Here is a 24195-nt window from a genome sequence, read left to right as displayed (position 1 = left end):
GCAAAGCCAGGCCAAATCCAGGGCTGAGTCTGGATAATGGACAGAGGCTCCAGATATCTGTATGTGTGTGTGTGTGTGTGTGTGTTTCCCCCCATAATCCAGGCACAGTTGGATCAAGAAACTTCAATGACTACAGAGCCTAAGAAAAATGCCTCCTTATCAGTCTCTTCTCAGGACCAGGCTGGACTTGTAAGTCTTAAGAAATGTTCTCCTGCCAGAGTTTCAAACAAGTGAACCAAATACATACATAATGCCTTGGGGGATCTGAAGAAGTGGAAGATGGTTGGGAAGTTTCCAGCTCCTAACTCCAGGAAAAAGTGTTTCTTGGATGCTGGCATTGGAGCCTTGGCCATCTACCCATGACGATTGGCCTTCTGAAATCCTAAACCCCCAGTATCACTCTATATAGCCTTTAAATATATTTAAAATATGGTATTTAAAATAGGTGATAACTGCATTTCTCAAACTGCTGAATGTTAATAGATGTCTCGGCAAAAAAGGAACTTTGCAGTCAAGTTTGGGAAATGTTGGGTGAAACCAAGTTAAACAGATTTCTTTTTGGCAGGACTTTGCAAAACCTTCAATATGTTAATATATGTTGTGAATCGGCAAGAAGGGGATATATAGCATACAGAATTCTCCAAACTTATTTAACCATAGAAATTGATTTCCTGCCCACTTGTTTACATCTCCCTGAACATCATTCTATGACATACAACTTTGGAAACACAGGTTTGAGATAATGCTGCCTTTCAGAGGAAAACCACTGACTGGCTAATACTTCTCATCACCTATTGTGACTCGCCTAAAGGAGGATCAAGGGCCCCAGAGAAGTGGTGCAAGAGGGTATTTTTAATGGGAGAAGGAAGATGACAGGATTATGAAGCTGAGCCTGGGCCCAATGGAGGTTATATTCAGGTCTCAGTCCGCTTAGCACAGTTTAAGGATATGGAGCATTAAATTCAAGATGGAGGAAGCCAAAAATTATCCTCAGCAGGGCTGTAATTTTTCTTAACCAGCCGGTGGATCATTATCTCCAGGAAGATAGTGATCAGAAGATCACTGTATGGGAAAAGCACTGATACTTTTTATAGCACTTTAGCAAAGATGGTCCGTTTTAGAGTCAAGATAATGGAGGGCAGAGAGATGATACAACTTGTCTGAGACCCCAGAAAAGCCACTTTTCCTTCTGCAACCACACCATGAGCCACCAAGGGAAGGGGAATGAAGAGTTCTGAGGATTCCACGTTCACTTACTTTAGAATTACGCAGCCAGTTCCTGCAGGTGGCGCTATCCAGAACACCTGGATCCGCGTCCGCCTCCGTGGGGTGCTTTCTGTGACCGCAACGGGGCAATTACTCATAAACTGTGTTTCTTCTTCATCTATGATCTGTGGAGAACCGGTGGAAAATAAACACGTTAAAAGGCAATGTCACTTTGGGAAGTTGTCGTGTTGACAATTCCTTAATTTTAGTTTTAAATCTGTCATTTTCTGTTAGCAGTTCTATATCTCCAGGACACCAGAATACTGCCTGGCACAGAATCCCATTCAATGTTTGTTCATTTAACATAAAGACAAGAGTATAGCTCAGGTTCTCTTCTCTCTGGGACCAGGATCTTATGTCAGCACTTTGAGGGACAGACCACTAGGTGATGATCTTGCTCATTGATTACAATAACCTGGGTTCCTGTTCAGGGAAGGTGGAGGGTGGGGAAGAGAGAATCCAAAGCAAGCACTATATACCTAGACTTCATGATTCAATCTTATAACTTGAAATTAAAATGTTAAAAGAAACTCCCCCATTTTGGAGGAAGTATCCCAAAGTACAGAAAGTCACCCAGTTTTATGCACTTCTGCAGCATTTCCTTTCTTTATTTGTGTTCTCTCAAGTCAGCCATCAAGGTTTTCCATGACATTGCAGAAAAGCTGGTAGTCATCCCCATCCCTCAAAGCCGTTTTCACCATTTCTCCTGCTTGCTTCCGGGTCTGCTGCCAGGATTTGCCTATCCCTCTCATAAAACCACAGACAATTTGACCTGGAAGGGTCTTTTGGGGAAAATCATCTAAGTCCAATGGGTCTTAAGTGCCAACCCCAGTTGATTGGTAGTAGCCTGGAGAATCCCAGGGACGGGGTAGCCCGGTGGGCTGCCATCTCTGGGGTCGCACAGAGTTGGACATGACTGAAGCGACTTAGCAGCAGCAGCAGGCTGTATCATGAGTAGTGTTAATATTAAGAGATAACATTTACTGAGTGTTTAGTATAGGCTAGGCACTAAGCTTCGGAGAAGGCAATGACATCCCACTCCAGTACTCTTGCCTGGAAAATCCCATGGATGGAGGAGCCTGGTAGGCTGCAGTCCATGGGGTCACTAAGAGTCAGACAAGACTGAGAGACTTCACTTTCACTTTTCACTTTCATGCATTGGAGAAGGAAATGGCAACCCACTCCAGTGTCCTTGCCTGGAGAATCCCAGGGACAGGGAGCCTGGTGGGCTGCCGTCTATGGGGTCGCACAGAGTCAGACACGACTGAAGCGACTTAGCAGCAGCAGGCACTAAGCTGAGTACTTTATATGAATTATTCATTAAATTTTCAAATACAATTTAGTGAGACTATATCCATATTGTATTTATTTTACTTAAAAACATTTTTTAAAAATTCCTCTTCTTTAGGAAAGCAGTTAAAAAATTGTCATATTATATATTTTCATCACTTCTCTCTCTTCCTTATTTACTACTCACTCATAAGAATTTTATATATGTTCTTTTGAATATATATATATACATATTCAGTTCAGTCACTCAGTCGTGTCCGACTCTTTGCGACCCCATGAATTGCAGCACAACAGGCCTCCCTGTCCATCACCAACTCCCAGAGTTCACCCAAACCCATGTCCATTGAGTCAGTGATGCCATCCAACCATCTCATCCTCTGTTGTCCCCTTATCCTCCTGCCCCCAATCCCTCCCAGCATCAGAGTCTTTTCCAATGAGTCAATTCTTTGCATGAGATGGCCAAAGTATTGGAATTTCAGCTTTAGCATCAGTCCTTCCAAAGAACACCTAGGATTGATCTCCTTTAGGATGGACTGGTTGGATCTCCTTGCAGTCCAAGGGACTCTCGAGTCTTCTCCCAACACCACACTTCAAAAGCATCAATTCTTTGGCGCTCAGCTTTCTTCACAGTCCAACTCTCACATCCGTACATGACCACTGGAAAAACCATAGCCTTGACTAGATGGACCTTTGTTGGCAAAGTAATGTCTCTGCTTTTGAATATGCTATCTAGGTTGGTCATAACTTTCCTTCCAAGGAGTAAACGTCTTTTAATTTCATGGCTGCAGTCACCATCTGCAATGATTTTGGAGCCCCATAAATTAAAGTCTGACACTGTTTCCACTGTTTCCCCATCTATTTCCCATGAAGTGATGGGACCAGATGCCATGATCTTCGTTTTCTGAATGTTGAGCTTTAAGCCCGCTTTTTCACTCTCCTCTTTCACTTTCATCAAGAGGCTTTTGAGTTCCTCTTCACTTTCTGCCATAAGGGTGGAGTCATCTGCATATCTGAGGTTATTGATATTTCTCCCGGCAATCTTGATTCCAGCTTTTGCTTCTTCCAGCCCAGTGTTTCTCATTATGTACTCTGCATATGTTATGTATGTATAATTTATTTGAAATTACATAGAGTTGTTTTGTATTTTAATATTTCTGTCACATAATCTTTTTTCCCCCAAATGTTTTATTTTGTATTGTTACAGCCAATTAACAAGCAATGTTGTGATAGTTTCAGGTGAACAGCGAAGGGAAGAAGGGACTCAACCACACATAAACAGATACCCATTTCCCCCCAGACGCCCCTCCCATCCAGGCTGCCACATAACATCGAGCAGAGTTCCACGTGCCATATAGTTCACTTAATCTTAGTATGTCAGTTTTACTACATGTGAATGTAACACTGATACTGCCTGCTGCCTAGTACTCCACTGAAAGCATAGACCACATTTTACTCACCATTATCCCACTGAGGGGCACTGAGCTGACTTCCAGCTCTTTTCCTCCACAAACATTACTGTAATGCAAATCCTCAAGTTGCTCTGCTTTTGAACCTACATGAGAGTTTCTCAGTAATATAAACCATGTAGTGGAACTGTTGGTTGTGAGGTTGTGGGTCTAGCCATATTAATTTTACAAGTGGTACCAGATTGTTCTGCAAAATGGGTATACCTATTTTTATTTTACAAGCTATGCACATCTGTTTCCATTTCCCCCTATCCTCACTAGTACTTGTGATTACTGGACTTTCCAATTGTTTCCAATCTGATATAAAATAGTAGCATGTTTTCATTTAATACTAGCCATTGAGCATTGCTTTATAAATTTATCAGGGTTCTTCTGGGAATTGCCAGCTCAGAATCTTTACCAATGGATTTTTCTCTTTTTGTCGGTTTGTAGGACTTTCTCGGTATGAATTGCTCATCGTTGACAAACATCTTTGTGTCACCCAGCTGTTTATCTTACACTTGGAATTCTTTAATAACTTTTATCTAGTCAAATTTATCAATTCTTTTCCTATGGCTTGCACTTTTTTGGTCTTGCCTAAAAAACTGAGATCAGAAAGACATTCTCTAGTATTTTCTTTCATAAGTTTTGTAACTTCATTTTCACACAGGTCTTAAATCCATTTAGAATTTGCTTTTTAATATCATGGTGTAGAGATCCAAATCTATTTTCTCCATACTGTGAGCTACTTTTTAAAAAGTTAATTAATTTTTTAGAGTAGTTTTAAGTTCACAGCAAAAGTACAGGGAGTTCCCGTATATCCCATTCCCATACATGCCTAACCTTCCCCATTATCAACATCAGGCACCAGAGTGGCACATTTGTTACAACTGATACATCATCACTCAAAGTCCATAGTTTACATTACTGTTCACTCTTGGTTTTGTATATTCTATGGGTTTTGACAAATGTATAATAATATATATCCACCATTGTAGTATTGTATTGATTAATTTCACTGCCTTAAAAGTCCTCTGTGCTCTGCCTGTTCATCCCTTCCTTTCCCCAATCCCTGGCAATTATTAAACTTTTGTTGTAATTTTTATGAGTTTCAGGAGGTTTTTTTGTTGATCTTTCAGATTTTCTTTGTAGACAATCATGTTGTCTGCAAACAAACACAGTTTTATTTCTTCCTTTCAAATCTGTATCTTTCATTTCCTTATTTGTTACATTACCTAGGATATCCAGTATGATGTTGAAAAGTAATGGTGACAGGAGACATCCTTGCCTTGTTCTTGACCTTTGCAGGAAAGTCTCAAGTTTCTTACCAATAAGTATGATATTAAGTATATGTTATTTGTATGCTCTTTATCACGTTAAGGACCTTTATCTCTATTCATAGTTTGCTGAGAGTTTTTATCATGAATGGATGTTAGATTTCATTCAATGTTTTTCCTGCATCTATTGATGTGATCATGTGATTTTTCTTCTTTTGCCTGTTGATGTGATAGATTATATTACTTGATTTTTCAAGTGTTGAGCCAGCCTTGTATGACTGGGATAAATCCCACTTGGTTATGGTGTCTATTCTTTTCACATACTGTTGTATTTGATTTTCTAATATTTTACTGAGGAATTTTGCATCTTTGTCCATGAGAGATATAGGTTTGCAATTTTCCTTTTCCTGCAATGTCTTTGTCTATTTTTGGTATTAGGGTGACACTGGCCTCAGAGAATGAGTTAGGAAGTAGAAAATTGGTATAATTTCTTCCTTAAATGTTTGTGGAATTCATCAGTGAACCTGTCTCAGTCTGGTGCTTTCTGTTTTGGAAGGATTTTATTATTGATTCAATTTCTTTAAAAAATTTTTTTCTACTTTCTTTATTTTTCTATTTCTTATTTTGTGAGTTTTGGCAAATTGTGTCTTTCAAGGAATTGGTCCATTTCATCTAGGTCATCAAAATTGTGAACATTCATAACATACCTTTATTATTCTTTTAGTGGTCATGGGATCTGTAGTGATGTCCCTTCTTTCATTTCTAATATTAGTAGTTTGTGTCTTCTCTGGTTTTTGTTCAGTTAGCCTGTCTAAGGGCTTATCAATCTTATTGATCTTTTCAAGAGCCAGCTTTTTGGTTTTGTTGATTTTCTCTGATTTTTTTTCAATTTCATTGATTTATGCTTTAATTTTTTAAATTATTTTTTCCTCCTTATTTTATATATTTTTCTTTTCTTTCTTTAGTTTCCTAAAGTGGAAGCTTAGATTATTGATTTAAAGTTTTTCTGCTTTTCTATGGAGAAGGCAATGGCCCCCCACTCCAGTACTCTTGCCTGGAAAATCCCATGGATGGAGGAACCTGGTAGGCTGCAGTCCATGGGGCCACTAAGAATCAGACACGACTGAGCGACTTCACTTTCACTTTTCACTTTCATGCATTGGAGAAGGAAATGGCAACCCACTCCAGTGTCCTTGCCTGGAGAATCCCAGGGGTCGGGGAGCCTGGTGGGCTGACGTCTATGGGGTCGCACAGAGTCGGACACGACTGAAGTGACTTAGCGGCACAGCTGCTTTTCTAATATGTACATTCAATGATACAAATTTCTCTTACGTGCTGCTTTCATTGCATTGTGCAGATTTTAAGTTGCATTTTCACTTTCATTTAGTTCACAATATTTTAAAATTTCTTCTGAAATTTCTTCTTTGACTCGTGTGTCGGTTAAAAATGTGTGGTTTAATCGCCAAGTATTTGAGGATTTTACAGTTACCTTTCTGTTATTGATGTCTAGTTAATTCTACTGTGGTTTGAGAGCAGATATTGTATGATTTCTATCCTTTTAAAATTTGCTAACATGTGTCTTATGACCCAAAATGTGATCTATCTTATTGAATGTTCAATGTGAGCTGGAGAACAATATGTCATCTGCTATTGTTGAATAAAGTAGTCTATAGATGTCAATTAGATCCAGTTGATTGATGGCACTGTTTAGCTGAACTATGTCCTTACTGATTTTCTGTCTGCTACATCTGTCCATTTCAGATAGAGGGGGATCAACATCTACAACTGTGACAGTGAACTTATCTAAATCGATAGTATTTGCAGTTCTATCAGTTTTTAGCTCACATATTTTGCCATTGGTATATATGGCAAAAAAATCACCACATGAGTCTAGTTAACATCAGTCACCATCCACAGTTATACAATTTTTTCTTGTGATAAGAAATTTTAAGATTTACTCTCTTAACAACTTTTGAATATGCAACACAGTACTATTAACTGGAGTTGTAACGGTCTTGATTTTGATCCACTGACAATCTTTTAATTCGTATATTCAGACCACTAACGATTCAGGTGACTATTGATATAGGCAGATTAATATTTACCATATTTGTTGCTTTGTTTTTTGTTCCTGTTTGTCTTCCACACTTTTTCTATACTTCTGGTTTTAACTGAGAATTTTACATAATTCTATCTTTTCTTTCTCAGCATATCGGTTGTTCTGGAGTTTTCAGTAGATGTTTACAACTAATCCAAGTTTACTTTCAAATATCACTATACTGCTTCAACGGAGAAGGCAATGGCAACCCACTCCAGTACTCTTGCCTGGAAAATCCAATGGGCAGAGGAGCCAGGTAGGCTGTAGTCCATGGGGTCGAGAAGAGTCGGACACGACTGAGCGACTTCACTTTCACTTTTCACTTTCATGCATTGGAGAAGGAAATGGCAACCCACTCCAGTGTTCTTGCCTGGAGAATCCCAGGGATGGGGGAGCTTGGTGGGCTGCCGTCTATGGGGTTGCACAGAGTCGAACACAATTGAAGCGACTTAGCAGCAGCAGCAGCAACAGCATACTGCTTCAAAGATATTACAAGTGCCTTGTAATAACAAAATACTCCTAATTCCTTCCTTCTTTCACTTCTATCATTGCTTCCAATCATTTCACTTACACATAAACATATATAAGCACATATAGACATAAATATATATAATTAAATACATCATTGCTATTATTTTGAATAAATTATGTTAGATCAATTAAGAAAAATTAAAAAATTTATTTTACCTTAATTTATTCCTTCTTTATAAAGATCTGAGTTCCTGACCTATGTTATTTTTCTTCTCTCTAAAGAATTTTAAACTTTCTTGCAAGGTGGGGCTACTGGTGACAAATTCCCGTTTTTTTGTTTTTGTCTGAAGAAGAATTTTTATCTTTTTCAATTTTGAAGAATAATTTCATAGGGTATTGAGTTCTGAATTGGTGGCTTTTTTCTCAACACATTAAATATTTCACCCCACTCTTTTCTTATTTGCATGGTTTCTGAGAAGTAGGACATAATTGCTATCTCTGTTCCTCTGTAGGTAAGGTGTTTTTTCCTTCTGGTTTCTTTCAATACTTTTTTTATCTTTAATTTTCTATAGTTTGAAAATGATATGCTTGGATATAGTTTTGTTTTTTTTTTTTTGGCATTTATTGTTCTTGGTATTCTCTGAGCTTCCTGGATCTCTGGTTTTGTGTCTGATACTAATTTGAGGAAATTCTTAGTCATTATTGTCTCAAATATTTTTTCTGTCCTTTCTTCTCCTGGTATTCCTATTATACATATGTTATGCCTTTTGTAGTTTTCTCACAGTATTTGTATTGGGTTTGTTTGCCAGAAAGTTTGTTTGCCGTTTTCCAGCTCACCTTACAGAAAAGGCTGAGTTAACTTTTTGGCCAGCCTAATATATTCTGTTCTGTTTTTTTCAATCTTTGTTCTCTTTTTTTTCAATTTTAGTACTTTTTGTTGCTATATCCTCAAGCTCACAGATTCCTCAGCTGTGTCCAGTCTCCTAGTAAGTCCATCAAAGGCATTTTTCATTTCTGTTACAAAATTTTTGATGTCTAGCATTTCTTTTCAGTTTTCCTTAGGATTTCCATCTCTGCTTACATTACCTGTTTCTGCATGCTGTCCACTTTATCCATTAGAGCCCTTAGCATATTAATCATTGTTGTTTCAAATTCCCAGTCTGATAATTCCAATATCCCTGCTGTGTCCGTTTCTGATGCATTCTCTATCTCTTCAAAAGTGTTTTTTTGCCTTTGGTTTGCCTTTTAATATTTTATTGCAAGGTGCACACGATGTGCTGGGTAGAAGGAACTGAAGTGAGTAGGCTTTTAGCAACACGTAGACACACCTTGTGTTTTTAAAACTAATACAATTATGTAAAGTTTAAAAATAAAATAAAATTTAAAAAAAATAATAAAGTAAAAATAAAAAAAAATAAAAATAAAAATTGGAGGATAATTGCTTTACAATATTGTGGTAGACTCTGCCACACATCAGGGTAAATCAGTCATAATTATATATATATATCCCTTCCCTCTTGGCCCTCCCCTCACCATAAGATAAACCTTGCTTTATTGTGGCTCTACTTTATTGCATTTCACAGACACTGCATTTTGTATAAGTTGAGGGTTTGTGGCAACACTGCATTGTCAGATGATGGTTATCATTTTTTAGAAGTACTTTAAAATTAAAGGCAAGTCTTTTTTAGACATAATGCTATTGCACACTTAATAGACTATAGTATATTGTAAACATAACTTTTATATGCCCTGAGATACCAAAAATTTCATGTGATTAGATTTATTGCAATCTCTACTTTATTGCAGTGGTCTGGAACTGAACCAATAATATCTCTGAAGGATGCTTGTATTAAGGTGTCAGGGAGAGGAAGTGTTCTATGGTCTCACTCTTTTGGTGACTTGTACCCCTGGACTGTGAATTTCACATGTGCGTCTCAGCTTCCCCCCACTGCTTAGGTGGGACTGGATGGCTGGAGTTGTATATTTCCCTTCCCCCAGATAGGCTCTGGTAAAATATCTTCTGAGAGCAAGGACTTGTTAAGAAGAACAGAATGCTCTGGTGTCTTTAAAAATAGTTCCTTTTCTGCTCCCCTTGCCAGAAGCATGAAGAGACTTTTCTCTGATATTCACTTTATGCACTTACTAGAGCTCCTGTAGGGGAAACCCATAAAAGTTATTCCCCCTCCCCACCAATGACTAGGGATCTCTGGAGTTTCTAACTCTCAGACCTGTCTATATTGAGCCTCAAGCAATTCATCCATTATAGTTCAGGCTTTCCTACTTTGACAGGTGCAGGTTTCTGCTCTGGGAGGTTGTGATTCTCCACATCCTCCATCTACCTCTCCAGTTCGAGGGCAGCAGTTTTCCCTGTGGCCGTACTTCTCTCATGGATCTACAAAGAATTTTTGATTTTTCTGTTTAATCAGCATTTTATTTGTTAGGATGGAGCTGCTGCTGCTGCTAAGTCGCTTCAGTCATGTCCAACTCTGTGCGACCCCATAGATGGCAGCCCACCAGGCTTCCCTGTCCCTAGGATTCTCTAGGCAACAACAATGGAGTGAGTTGCCATTTCCTTCTCCAATGCATGAAAGTGAAAAGTGAAAGTGAAGTCGCTCAGTTGTGTCTGACTCTTATCGACCCCATGGACTGCAGCCTATCAGGCTCCTCCGTCCATGGAATTTTCCAGGCAAGAGTACTGGAGTGGGTTGCCATTGCCTTCTCCAGTGACTTCTAAACTCCTTACATGTGGGCCTAGAAGCTGAAAGTCCATACTGTAATCTACTTTTAACACCACTTAATCCATCTTTCCTCCACTTTGTGATGCTACTTTTGTCATGTAAAGAGTGACCATGAAATTTATTGTCCAAACAAGGATGAACAAGTTTGTTATTGATAATTATGCTGTGACAACTGCCAAAACTGGAACTTTCCCAGGCAAATGGGGCATACGTTCAACTTAATAATATACCAGGTTCCCAAATACTGACATTATTATTAAGCAGTCTACTCTGGTTCCTCTTCCCCAAAGCATTGTAATATATTTTAATATCTTCATTCCTTGTTCTTCATTATCAACACTGTGTAATCTCTTTGTGCATCTTTATTTCTTCATAAATGGCATAAATACACTAAAAACTCCTTTGCTTCTCTGTCATTTTATCTTCCTGATGTGATAAAACCCCAGCCACTCATGCCTGTGCAGTTCAGTGCTCCTGGACAAAGTCATGTAATGACGCCAATTGTCTCCTATATTAATCTGACTCCTAGCCTCAGGTCTGCCCTGGACCCCGCTGTATATATCTGGTAAACCATTACCTTTCCACTGTCAACAACAATGATTTCAAATCTCCACTCTCTCCAAATCTCTTCTTTCACTCTTATTGTATTACCTTGCCTCTTACTTGATAGAAAAACAGAAGTTATAAGATTTAAAGTCCTTCACTTTCCCTTCTGTATCTACCCTGTCCTTTTTCATTCTTGTTGTAACAGAGGAACCTCACTTCACTTTCATCTCTGCTCTCATCCATCTTCCTAACTCTAACAATTACCCCATTTCTCTCCTCCAGATTCAACATTCGTCCCAGCCGAATCATTCCCATTAATTTTGTAAGCACATTTGAGTCTTTCCTGTTGAAAAAATCAAGACACCTTCACTTAACTCTTCCTCTGCCTCCAGATATGGTATTTTCTCTTCTTTTCATCACAATAAGTAAATTGAATGAATTGGCCATACCGCCAGTCTTCACCTCCTGTTCATTCTTCTCATCCTAGTCTGGGGTGCTTGGGGGGTACCTCATACTACTAACACAGCTCTAGCTAAGGCCATCAGTGGTTTCTGCAGTGCTTCACCAACTAGATCTACATAGACCTTCTTGACTGTCCTCCCACGGTTTCTCTGTCAGCTCCCCCTTGCCCTCTCCCCACCTCCACTTTCCTATTCACTGTCTCTACTTTCTTTGGCTGCTGATCCTCCTCTACTGACCTTTAAACTTGAAATTACTCAAAGCTCAGCCCTAACTCTCCTATTCCGACTTTAGCCCTTCTCTGTAGGTGACCTCATTCAACTCATAGCATTGCTACCTAAGTGTGTATGATTCACGTGTTTATATTTCCAGTCCTAGCCACTTCTCTGAGCTCAAGTATGTATCTCCAAACTTCTATCTGCTACTTGTACTACCTCTTGGTTAAAAATCTCCAAACTTCTATCTGCTACTTGTACTACCTCTTGGTTAAAACATATGTCAAATCCACCTTGGCAACAACTAATTTATCTTCCCTCTAACCTGGTCCTGCTCCAAGCGTGCAAGTCAGAAATGCAGGGTGTCACCCTTGGCTCTTCCCTCTGTCTCACCCTTCATATCCAAATGCTGTCCATGTTAGCTTCCAAATGTCTCTTGAACTCCTACTACCATCCCCATTACTACCATAGACTACTATCCTTACTACTTCAGACTAAGGTACATCGTTTTTAACCTGAACTAATAGAAAATTATCCTAACTGGTCTCCATACATCTTCTCTTGCCTTTCTTCAATTTGTTCTCTGTACTATAAGCCAGAGTTATCTTTTAAAAGCACAAGTATATTATCTTCCTCCTTAGAACAGTTCAACAGCTTTCCATTGTTTCCAGAATCAAGACTGAAATCCTTAAGAGTCAAGTCCCCGCCTTCCCACCTCTCCAGCCTCATGCCATCTCCCTGCTCGCTTTCTGCACTTGGCTATTCTCATCTTGTGATTTCTCTTGCAAAAGCCTGGTCAATTACTTTTCCCTTCTTCTTCCTTCCCTTCCTCCCTTTATCTCAGCTCACTCATCCATCTCAATGAAAAATCTTCTCTGTCTTCTTTCGTTGTGGCAATTTTTCCTCTTATGTGTTCTCATATATCATCCCTCTCCCTTCAGACATTTCAGCACTTCTAATTTTGATAGCATTTGTTTGAGTTCTTAACTAACATCTACTTCTCTGATAATCTGTAAGCTACATGAGGGAAGGCATTCTGTCTCTTGCTTTTTATCTTTGCCTGTTTCCTCAGCACTTAGCACCATGCCTGATGCCTAAGAGGTGTGCACTGAAGATCTAGGTATTCTGCCTCTTCCCTTTAATTGTGGGATGGCTGTACATCCTGGCTGCAGTATCTGTCTTTACTCCCTATTCAGACAACTCCCTGGATATCCTTCTGACTTTAGATTTTGTTTTTCTAGATGATTATTAATAGCCTTGATAATATTAATAGTTTTCATTTTTGACCACTTTCTATTACCTAAGGACTTTACATATATGATTTCCATTGTCTTCCAATAATTAAGCACTATTAATCAAGATTTCTGGGAGAAATACCAATAACCTCAGATATGCAAATGACACTACTCTTATGGTAGAAAGTGAAGAGGAACTAGAGAGTCTCTTGATGGAAGTGAAAGAGGAGAGTGAAAAAGCTGGCTTAAAACTCAACATTCAAAAAATGAAGATCATGGCATCTGGTCCCATCACTTCATGGCAAATAGATGGGGAAACAATGACACTTGATTTTCTCGGGCTCCAAAATCACTGCAGATGGTGACTGCAGCCATGAAATTAAAAGATGCTTGCTCCTTGGAAGGAAAGTTATGACCAACCTAGACAGTGTATTAAAAAGCAGAGACATTACTTTGCCAACAAAGGTCTGTCTAGTCAAAGCTATGGTTTTCCAGTAGTCATGTATGGATGTGAGAGTTGAACCATAAAGAAAACTGAGCACTAGAGAATTGATGCTTTTGAACTGTGGTGTTGGAGAAGACTCCTGAGAGTTCCTTGGACTGCAAGGAGATCAAACCAGTCAATCCTAAGGGAAGTCTGTTCTGAATCTTCATTGGAAGTACTGATGCTGACGCTGAAGCTCCAATACTTTGGCCACCTGATGCAAAGAACTGACTCATTAGAAAAGACTCTGATGCTGGGAAAGATTGAAGGCAGGAGGAGAAGGGGGCAACAGAGGATGAGATGGTTGGATGGCATCCCTGACTTGATGGACATGAGTCTGAGCAAGCTTCAGGAGTTGGTGATGGACAGGGAAGACTGGCGTGATGCAGTCCATGGGGTTGTAAAGAGTTGGACATGACTAAGTGACTAGACTGACTGAAGCCTATTCTTGAGGAAACTACTGTCATGCATATGGATGAAATAACCTGTTCAAATCCCACAGTGGTGGAGCCAGGGTTTGCCCTCAGCCACATCTGCTCTAAAGCCCTTGCTCTTTTCGCTACACCACTGTTAGGTTCTTCCTAATAGTGTCATGTTAAGTAAGGATTTCTCTCGAGCCAAGTTGAGTCTTGTGGAACCACCCATACTGGACTAGCCCACAACAACTAAACACCCCACTCCAACACATACACATAAGTACTTGGTAAATGTAATTCTGCTTCTTATTTTCTTAAAGGGCATTTAGATTCCCTTCTGCAGCTTTGTTGGTATAAGTGTAAATTTCCCACATTGAGATTGTCTTGGAATTGCACAGTTGATCTCCCTGAGACCCCCTCTACTGGTGGTTACGGAGAAATTTTCCAGGTACTTTTAACCTTAAATCTTTAAACTTCTTGAGAGGGTTCTGGGTGACTATATTGGGAAAGCCAGAGGGAACTAAAATTTAATTAGCACCTACTATGTGCCAGGTACTTAACATGGTCACATCTTTGAATCCTTGATGGGAATAACTATTCACATAGATAAGAAAATAAAAGTCAGAGTGGTCTGGTCTGGATTCTGACTCAGGGATGTCTGAAAGTAAAGCCTGCACCTCTGAAAATATCCCAGTGGGGATAAGACTCAGATCCTTGGCCCAGCACTGAAACAAAGAAGAATGTTTGCCAAGCCATGGAAGCCACCTTAGGCAAATACGATGGTTTATCTACAGCTTCAGTTGCCAGATGGTAGTTGAGATTATTGAGATTGAATAGAAGGGGTTATTTCCTTCAATTCAGAGGATGCTCCCAAAGTTGTTTGTTTTTCAGAAAATATCAGCTTTATCCAACAAACATTGGGCCTATCAAAACTTATTCTTATCCCTTTTCCCACTTTCCAAACATCTCCTCATTTGTCCTGGTCTAGAGAAGACCCACTTTGGTAGCCACCAAATAAAAGAAAGTCACTTAAAAAGGATTCAGCACTTGTTTTGATCTGTATCTTCCCTTCTGAGTACTTGGGACTAGAAAATTAAAACATATTATAATGGGTGGCTGTGTCTGATAGTAGTATTATGGGTGATTCTTGCTTCCTTTCTATGCTTTTTGTAGTTTCTACATTTTCTAAAATGGTGATGTATTGCTTTAAATGAAGAGGTGTCTAATTTTAAAGTGACTTCATTACAACATTCAATGGGTAAAGTTTCTTTTTTTAAAAAAAAATGTAAGCTAAAATAAATCTTCCCCGGTAAAGTTAAAGTTTAAAGTGACTGGGGAGAGATTTGTAAGTAAGGTAGGCTGCTTGACTCCCTGTGAGAGAGAGAAATTGGGAGATTTGCAACTGGTCTTCACCCAATTAGGTGAGGTAGCCAGGTAAGGTAGACCCAAATTTAGCCAGGTGAACAAGGTTTAATATCCAGAATATTGGGCAACCTATCATTAAGGAAAAATGGTTGGGTATTTTGTCATGAATAGGCCTTTTCAAATATTGGGAACTTTTCATGCTATCTCATTAGCATGACTTTTTAAGGCTTCCAAAACTTTCCAATTACAATCCTGAATCACCTACCATAACCATTTTGAAACCTGTATCATGCGTACCTTTACCCTCATCCTATTTATGGCCTCACTTTCTTTTCAGACTCGCATGCACAATACTTCTTTGCTACGTCTAATTTTGGCTCCCCTCTCAACTCTGACCTGGATTCTCTCTCCTGACATGTTGTCTCACCCTTTCTGGTCTGACAGATGTAATTGTCAGGAGACCAACCCGTATACTATCAAGGTCCTGGATAAAGTCACAAGCTTTCTAAAAAGTGGGTGGACCACGGCAGCGGAACATCCAGGAAAATACTATTCAGAAGTTCTTGTAGTTGGCATCTTCGACGTTTGTCTTCCAAAAGCATAACCCTAGAGATCAGAACTAGTGGTCAGGACCAGGTGTTCAGTTCCCACATGAGAATCATAGACAAGTCAGATAATTGGAACAGGAACCTGGAATGACATCCACAGCAGGAAAATGGTTCCACAAGCATGGCTTGGAGAGGAGTTGGCAGGAGAGGTTAGATTTTTGCATTGGGATAAGAAGGAACTTCTGCCTGGTGGGGTTGGAATTGATATAAAATGTAAGAAAATAACTCCAGAGCCCAGTGGTCAATGCAGGGCACCATGACCAAGGATACCTATCAGAGATTGAGATGAGGAAAGTGGTTGCTTAAGCAGCTGTCCTCAAGTCCTTATTGATCTAGGGAGTAGGTGGTCTGAGTCTGAAGGAAAGGGCAAGTAAATACAAATTGTTAAGTCAGAGAGGGTAAGGGAAATTGACGGTTAGGGACCAGGTTAGAGAATGAGAGAATATACATCCTATTGCATCATCTTATTCATATTTCTTCTCTAGAGGTTTGTGAGAAGTAGCAGGTTCTCAGTATATAGCTAGGTGTTTCCCTAACACCTTAGCCGGATTGTATTAACACAGGAGAAAGATACTCTGTAGAGGAGAAACAAGAATATAGGCATACCTTGGAGATACTGTGGGCTTAGGGTCAGATCTCTCTAATAAAGTGAACATTGCAATAAAGTGAGTCACATGAATATTTTGGCTTGGTACATGAAGGCTGTATATCATCACCCTGCTTATTTAACTTATATGCAGAGTACATCGTGTGAAATGCTGAGCTGGATGAGGCACAAGCTGGAATCAAGATTGCCGGGAGAAATATCAATAACCTCAGATATGCAGAAAGTGAAGAGAAACTAAAGAGCTCTTGAGGAAGCTAAAAGAGGAGAGTGAAAAAGCTAGCTTAAAACTCAACATTCAAAAAACTAAGATCATGGCATCCAGTCCCATCACTTCATGGCAAATAGATGGGGGAACAATGGAAACAGTGACAGGCTTTATTTTCTTGGGCTCCAAAATCACTGCAGATGGTAACTGCAGCCATGAAATTAAAAGATATTTGCTCCTTGCAAGAAAAACTATAACAAACCTAGACAGCATATTAAAAAGCAGAGACATTACTTCACCAACAAAGGTCCATCTAGTCAAAGCTCTGGTTTTTCCAGTAGTCATGTACAGTTGTGAGAGCCGGACAATAAAAATGGCTGAGTACTTAAGAACTGATGCATTCAAATTGTAGTGTTGGAGAAGACCCTTGAGAGTCCCTTGGACAGCAAGGAGAGCAAGTCAGTCAATCCTAAAGGAAATAAACCCTGAATATTCCTTGGAAGGTCTGATGCTAAAGCTGAAGCTCCAATACTTTGGCCACCTGATGCAAAAAACCAACTCACTGGAAAAGACTCCAATGCTGGGAAAGACTGAAGGCAGGAGGAGAAGGGGAAAACAGAAGATAAGATGGTTGGATGGTATCACCAACTTAATGGCCATGAGTTTGAGCAAACTCTGGGAGATGGTGAAGGACAAGAAAGCTTGGCATACTGCAGTCCATGGGGTCACAAAGAATAGGATATTACTGAGTGACTGAACAACAAATAAAAATTATATTTACAATGAAAAATGCTCATCATCACTGATTATTAGAAAAATGCAAATCAAAACTACAGTGAGGTACCACCTCACACCAATTAGAATGGACATCATCAAAAAATGTACAAAAAATAAATGCTGGAGAGGGTGTGCAGAAAAGAGAACCCTACTGCATTGTTTGGGAATGTAAACTGGGGCAGCCAGTATGGAGAACAGTATGAAGTTTCCTTAAAAAACTACAAATAGAGAAACCATATAATCCAGCAATCTTACTTCTGGGAATATACCCAGAAAAGACAAAAACTCTTCCTTCAAAAAGATACCACACCCCATTGTTCATAGGAACATTATTTACAAAAGCCAAGGCATGGACGCAACCTAAACGTCCATCAACAGATGAATGGATAAAGAAGATGAAACACACACACACACCCTGGAATGTACTCAGTCATAAAAAGAATGAAGTAATGCCATTTGCAGCAACATGGACGGACCTAGAGATCATCGTACTAAGTGAAGTCAGTCAGACAAAGAAAGACAAATACCATATGATATTACTTTTATGTGGAATCTAAAAAAAACAATACAAATGAGCTTATTTACAAAACAGAAATAGACTCAAAGACTTAGAAAGCAAACTTATGGTTACCAAAGGGGAGGGGAGGGAGGGATAAGTTAGGAACTTGGGGCTAACATATACAGAATACTATAATAAAATAGGTAACCAACAGTGACCTACCATATAGCACATGATATACAATATCATGTAATAATCTATAAGGGAAAAAGAATCTGAAGAACAGATGTGTATATAACTGAATCAGTTTGCTGTACACCTGAAACTAACATAACATTGTAAATCAAATACACTTCAATAAAAAATTAAATTTAATTTAAAAAAATTTAAAGGTTAAAATTTAAAGAAGAAAAAATTATGTTTATTGTATACTATACTCTATTAAGTGTGCAACAGCATTTTGTAAAAACCCACAATCTATTCATATTTATTAATAATACTTTATTGCTAAAAAATTCTAACCATGTGCACACTGCTATATTTACAATGAATAGCCAACAAGGACTTACTGTATAGCACATGGAATTCTGCTCAGTGTTGTATGGCAGCCTGGATGGGAGGGGAGTTTGGTGGAGAATGGATACGTGTATACATATGGCTGAATCCCTTCACTATTTACCTGAAACTACCACAACATTTTTAATCGGCTCTACCCCAATACAAAATAAAAAGTCTTAAAAAACCTTAACCATCATCTGAGTCTTTTGCAAGTCATAATCTTTTTGCAATAATAACATCAAAGATCAATGATCACAGATCACTACAACAAATACAATAATAATGAAATATTTCAAGAATTACCAAAATGTGACATAGAGACATGAAGTAAGCATATATTGCTATAGAAATGGTGCTGATAGTCTGGCTTGACCCAGGGTTGCTGCGAAACTTCAATTTGTAAAATATACAATGCCTGCTAAGTACAGTAATGTAAAGTGTGGTAAAATGAGGTATGACTATACTTGTTTATTATAGGACAATCAGAAAATGCAAAGAAGCAAAAATTATGAAATAAACAATATTCACAATTCAACTACCCCCAAGACAGTTATTACTATTTGATGTTTATCTTTTCCGAATATACATATACACACAAACATACATGAAATCCTAAAAAAACAGAAGTACACGACACTGTCTTTTTCACTCAACAACACGTTGTGAACGTCCTTCCTTTCTACTCAGTATGTAACTCAACACAGTCCTCTATGGCTGCAGAAGGCCCCATGGTATGGACAGCACACAGTTTACCTAACAAACTTCAGAGTGTTGAATATTTTATTGTTTACAATTTGGGGTTATTGCAATTATCTCTTACAGCTAAATTTCACATCTTTAATTTTCTGAAATTAATGCCCATTATTGTTATTGGATCTGCCCAGGAAGGGACTTTGAAACACTTCAGTAAGATCTGAGAGAGCACCCAAAGAAAATTACCCCAGTCATTAAATCACCCCTTTCCAGTTTCCCATGTATATTTTCTCCAGCTGAAAGTCATGGAATGAAAGATATAATTGCTTTGTCTTTTATGGAAGAGTTTTCAAGACAGATTTTTAAAAATTAAACAATGATTTTACCTTTATGGCTCAATAGAGTTCATTATAGAAAAGTGTACAAAAATAAAAAAGTAAAGGGGAAAATAGTCCCCTACTGGCTCAATAATTTTGGTTTGTTTCCTTCTAGAGTTTCCTCTGTTTATACTTTGAAATTTATACACAGTTGTATTCATAATTTGTGTATAATGTTATCTTATTTTTCCTGTTTGTCCTAGGAGCCTTCACATTTTTCCAGGGTTTTATCAGTTCATCAGAAACATCATTTGAACATCAGTGTTGGCTGTATTACCCTGTATAGCTTTTGACAGTGGTCCCCTCTTCTAGGCTATAAAGATTTAGGACCAAATCTGTTTTCCTTCCTTACAAAGACTGTCACCTCCCAGTTCCTCCCAGTTGTTAGAATCCCTTTCTGCTCTAGCATCTCTTCCAACAGATTATTTTTCATTGTATTCATTTTTTTTTTCTTTTACCCTTTCAGCGTTATTTTTTCTTTCCCAGGGCATGTCCCCCACCTCCCAGACCAGAGAAGCACGTGAGAAGCTGAGGAAGGAGCAGAGGGGAGGTGGCCATGAGCGTCACAGGGGGCCCCTCTGACGTTGCTCTGGGTACACAGCCTTCAATCCACAGAGGTCAAGTTCCAAGAGCTGATGGATGTTTGCTCCCCATGAAAAACAGATTAATTCTGCATGCTACCTGGGTGGTTTCACATTCTGAGAATGAACACAGCAGGCCAAGCTTGGCAACCCTAGCAGGCTAATAACCTGGCCCCCTCCAAACGATATTCTCTAAATATCTGCCAGCATTCATCCAGGGGAGAGGCTGGGTGCTGTGTAGCGGGAGAGGACACGGAAGAATGCTGGTTCAGCACCCACCCACTCGCAGCTCGGCTCCCAGCCCTGAACACACCTTACCCAGCAGCTAAGAGGCCTGGAAGGCAGCCGAGACACCACCCCTTGCCACTTTAGAGCGCCTGGGAGTTTTGCCCCCATCACGAGGCCTGGGAGAGCCAGACAGCCTATCTACTAGGGGTGTGACTCTGGCAAATTCCTTAACCTTTCTTAAGGGGTCTTCTTATCTGTGAAGTGGAGAATAATAACAATACCTTCCTCAATGGGCTGGAAGGGTTTAAATGAATTATAACATATAAAGCAGTTAGAGAAGTTCCTGGCACAAAGCTATTGCTGTTTATTATAATCACAGAGTATTATTTATAATAATAAAATCATTATTATCATCATTCTCATTTCATGCTTGTTCTCAATAATTCTTGTAAAGACCATTTTCTCTATCTCATTACATTTCCAGTGACATTTTAGTGCTTCTTACAAACTGGTATCCTGGCACCAGCCCAGCTGGCTAGCACCTAAATCCAACTTGGCTTGGGAGCCTAGAGTTCAATGGACAGGCTTCCGTGGAACTGGTGTGTGTGTGTGTCTGTGTGTCTGTGTGTCTGTGGGTGTGTGTCTGTGGGTGTGTATAGGGGTCACTGCCCACTTACTCCCCACAGTGTATCCCTTGGTTGAAAAAGAGTCTCATCTTCCATGTGAGGATTGGGAGATGCTGAGAAAGGTTAAGATGGACTTAACCTTTCTGGTCATCAACTGGGTGTAGATAATCCTCAGTAAGAAAACATATATGTCCTTTAGAAAATCCAGGAAGAGAAGAATTCTCCTTTAAAACAGGTGAATTATGTCTCAAGGGATCCTGAGAGAAACCGTGGGGTAGTGGAGGAGTACGATGTGTGGGCTCTGGAGCCGTGCAGACCTGGATCGGATTTCTGTCTTAGTCATTGAATGACCCTGAACAAAGTAACTAACCTTTCTGTGCCTCAGTGTCCTTGTCTGTGAAATGGGTATATCATGCCGATGAAGGAAGATACTCTCTATATACTGCCTAGCAGGGTGCCTGGAACAGTTTATTGTTATTTAGTTGCTAAGTTGTGTCTGACTCTTTGTGACCTCATGAATTATAGCCCACAAGACTCCTCTGTCCACAGGATTTCCCAGGCAAGAATACTGGAGAGAGTGTGTTGCCATTTCCTTCTCCAGATCTTCCCAACCCAGAGATCAAACCCGTGTCTCTTGCACTGGCAGGCAGGTTCTTAACCATCTGAGCCACCAGGGAAGCCACCTAGAACAGTCAGGGGCCCCATAACTGTGACTTCTGAGTTCTTAAAGTGACAACCAGAAAATGAACCCTGAAAGCTCCCTCAGTGTCCACAGCCTAGCAGGTGGGTGATGCACATGTGCAAATAACTTAGAATATTGTCATCTGCAGAATGTATTAATAAAATCCAGGGCATGCAAAAATGCACAGTCATGGCAATAATATCTATTATTTACCCAGTCCCCAGTCCACACTGCATATTCTTGCTAACACTTCTTATCCATTATTTCACATAATCATCCCAATAATCTTGTAAAGTATGAATTATCCCCATTTTACAAATTCAGAAACTGGGACTAGGAAGCAGGAGCTTGGGCTCATGTGCCCCCTGACCCTAAAACTATAGTCCCTATAACCATTGGACCTAACTCACTTCCCTCATCTTCCACTTGGGGAGATGGTGTCAGTTTCAATTTGATGCTAGAAAATCACTCTGATAAATAGGTTTAAACCCATAGAACCATATAGTTGGGGAACATTATACTAGGCAGTCTAATGTCTAAGAAATAAATCAGCCTTTTAAGTTTTATATCGCAATACCATTGAAATGTTTAATAATTATTGCCAGAGAATGGTATAATGCAGTACTAAAGATGAGTAATTGAAAAACCCATCAAGGCAGATGAGGCATCTTCTCACTGAATTGCTCTTCGTTACTTTACATAATTATTTCATTCAGATTTATGATCAGCTCGGCAGCTCTCTATGCAGATTGTCTCTCTTGGCAGCTAGGCCTACTGTGCTGAGAACTTCCAGGATGGACAGAATGTCTCCTGAACACTAATGGGGCTTTCAATGGTTTGACTTCATTTAGCAAAGGACAAAGTTAGGACTGAAAATTGTTTCCTGAGGCCCCTCTGTGTCCCAGTCACTGTGCTGGGGTTTATATGTATTAACCATGCTGGCTCATTGTAAATCTGTAACAGACCTGAGAGGGGACTATGTTTTCCAGCTCACAGAAGAAACCGAGGCTCAGAGAAATAGTGTCACTTAATCAGATTTGCCAGATTCATAGTGAACTCATACCAGGCAGTCTGGCAGCAAGCCAGTGGCCTTTCCACTATACCACCAGCCTCTAGGAAGATGCTGTGTACCCAGAGAAGGCTTAGTTTTTGAAAGAGAATTCTAGTAACGTCAAATGCAGAAAAACAACAACAACACTAATCCCAGTCTGATTTTATTTGCAGCTCTGGCTCCTTAAACATCTGAGTTGATCCTCCACTCTCACCCCTCCCCCTCCTCGTTCCATGATTCTCACAATGTCAGCACCTCCAGGCAGACAGGGATCCAGACCAGTCTCCATCAGGGCCAGCGTTTCCCACGGACTCAGTCTCCCCACCCTGCTCGGATCATCCAAGACTGGGGGCTTTATCAGAGGCGCAAGCTTATCAGCCTACATTTCCTGAGAGCCCACAGACTGGGAATTCTTGGCAAGCACAGTTCACTGGTGAATGTGGACAGATGGCTGGCTGGATGAGACAGGAACCTTTGTTTCTGGTCTCACCCATATGTCAAAGTGGCTCCAAATGAGGTAAAATGGGGAAGGAGGAAGGAATGAAAGGATGGGGCTATCTAACAAGCAGGAAAATAATAATATGATTTTTTTTTAATGTTGCATTTAGAAGGCTTTAAATAGAAAAAGAGGACTCTCCGATTCTGCCCAACCCTAGCATAGGACAATGGCTTTTCTGGCAGACAACTGAGTTTTCTTCATAGTGCCCCAGTCTCTTCCCTGAGTGTGTTCATGATAAGTTACTTCAGTCATGTCTGACTCTTTGCGACCGCGTGGACTGTAGTCTGACAGGCTCCTCTGTCTATGGGATTCTCCAGGCAAGAATACTGGAGTGGGTTGCCATGCCCTCCTCCAGAGAATCTTCCTGACTGAGGGATGGAGACTGCGTCTCTTACATCTCCTGTATTGGCAGGCGGGTTCTTTACCACTAGCATCACCTGGGAAACCCTGATGCTTAGCTGTCCCCTGCTTAAGTCAGCAGAGCACAGGATCCAAGCTATACTCCCCTCCCCACTCCCCCACCTCGAGGATGAGGTAAGGTTCCGCTGAGGGTTATTTCAGAAGAGGATTTAACAGATTCTTGAACATTTTCAATTTCCAGGATATAGAAGCATGTCAAATTTTCCTCCCCTTTTAGCAGGAAAATGGCAGAAATGGTGCATGAACTTAAATCTTACTGAATATGGTACATGTCTGTGACCTTCTCCAGACCTCAGGGAAATGTCAAACTTTAAACTCTATCTTAACACTAACAGTCTCTCTCAAAGAAGAGGATTTATGGTAACTCTAAGTGGTTATTTATCAAACACATCCATTGTGGTTCTCAGTTGGGGGGGTACTGAGCTTTCTCAAAACAAATCAAGTGTCTGAGGAGGATGCATTTTGTCTTCGTGTTCCGG

General features: G+C 39.8%; 1 protein-coding gene across 1 annotated transcript in view; it reads right to left on the bottom strand.

The window, feature by feature from the left end:
• SPON1 (spondin 1) overlaps positions 1-24195 on the bottom strand; it is a 314673-nt gene that overhangs the window by 220885 nt on the left and 69593 nt on the right. The window contains exon 3 of the mRNA XM_070383983.1: positions 1258-1391. Within this exon, the coding sequence (XP_070240084.1) occupies positions 1258-1391 (134 nt within the window). The remainder of the gene's footprint in view (positions 1-1257; positions 1392-24195) is intronic.

The sequence above is a fragment of the Bos mutus genome, chromosome 15 (genome assembly GCF_027580195.1).
Source record: "Bos mutus isolate GX-2022 chromosome 15, NWIPB_WYAK_1.1, whole genome shotgun sequence".
NCBI lineage: Eukaryota > Metazoa > Chordata > Mammalia > Artiodactyla > Bovidae > Bos > Bos mutus.
This window is presented reverse-complemented; position numbering and strand designations above follow the sequence as displayed.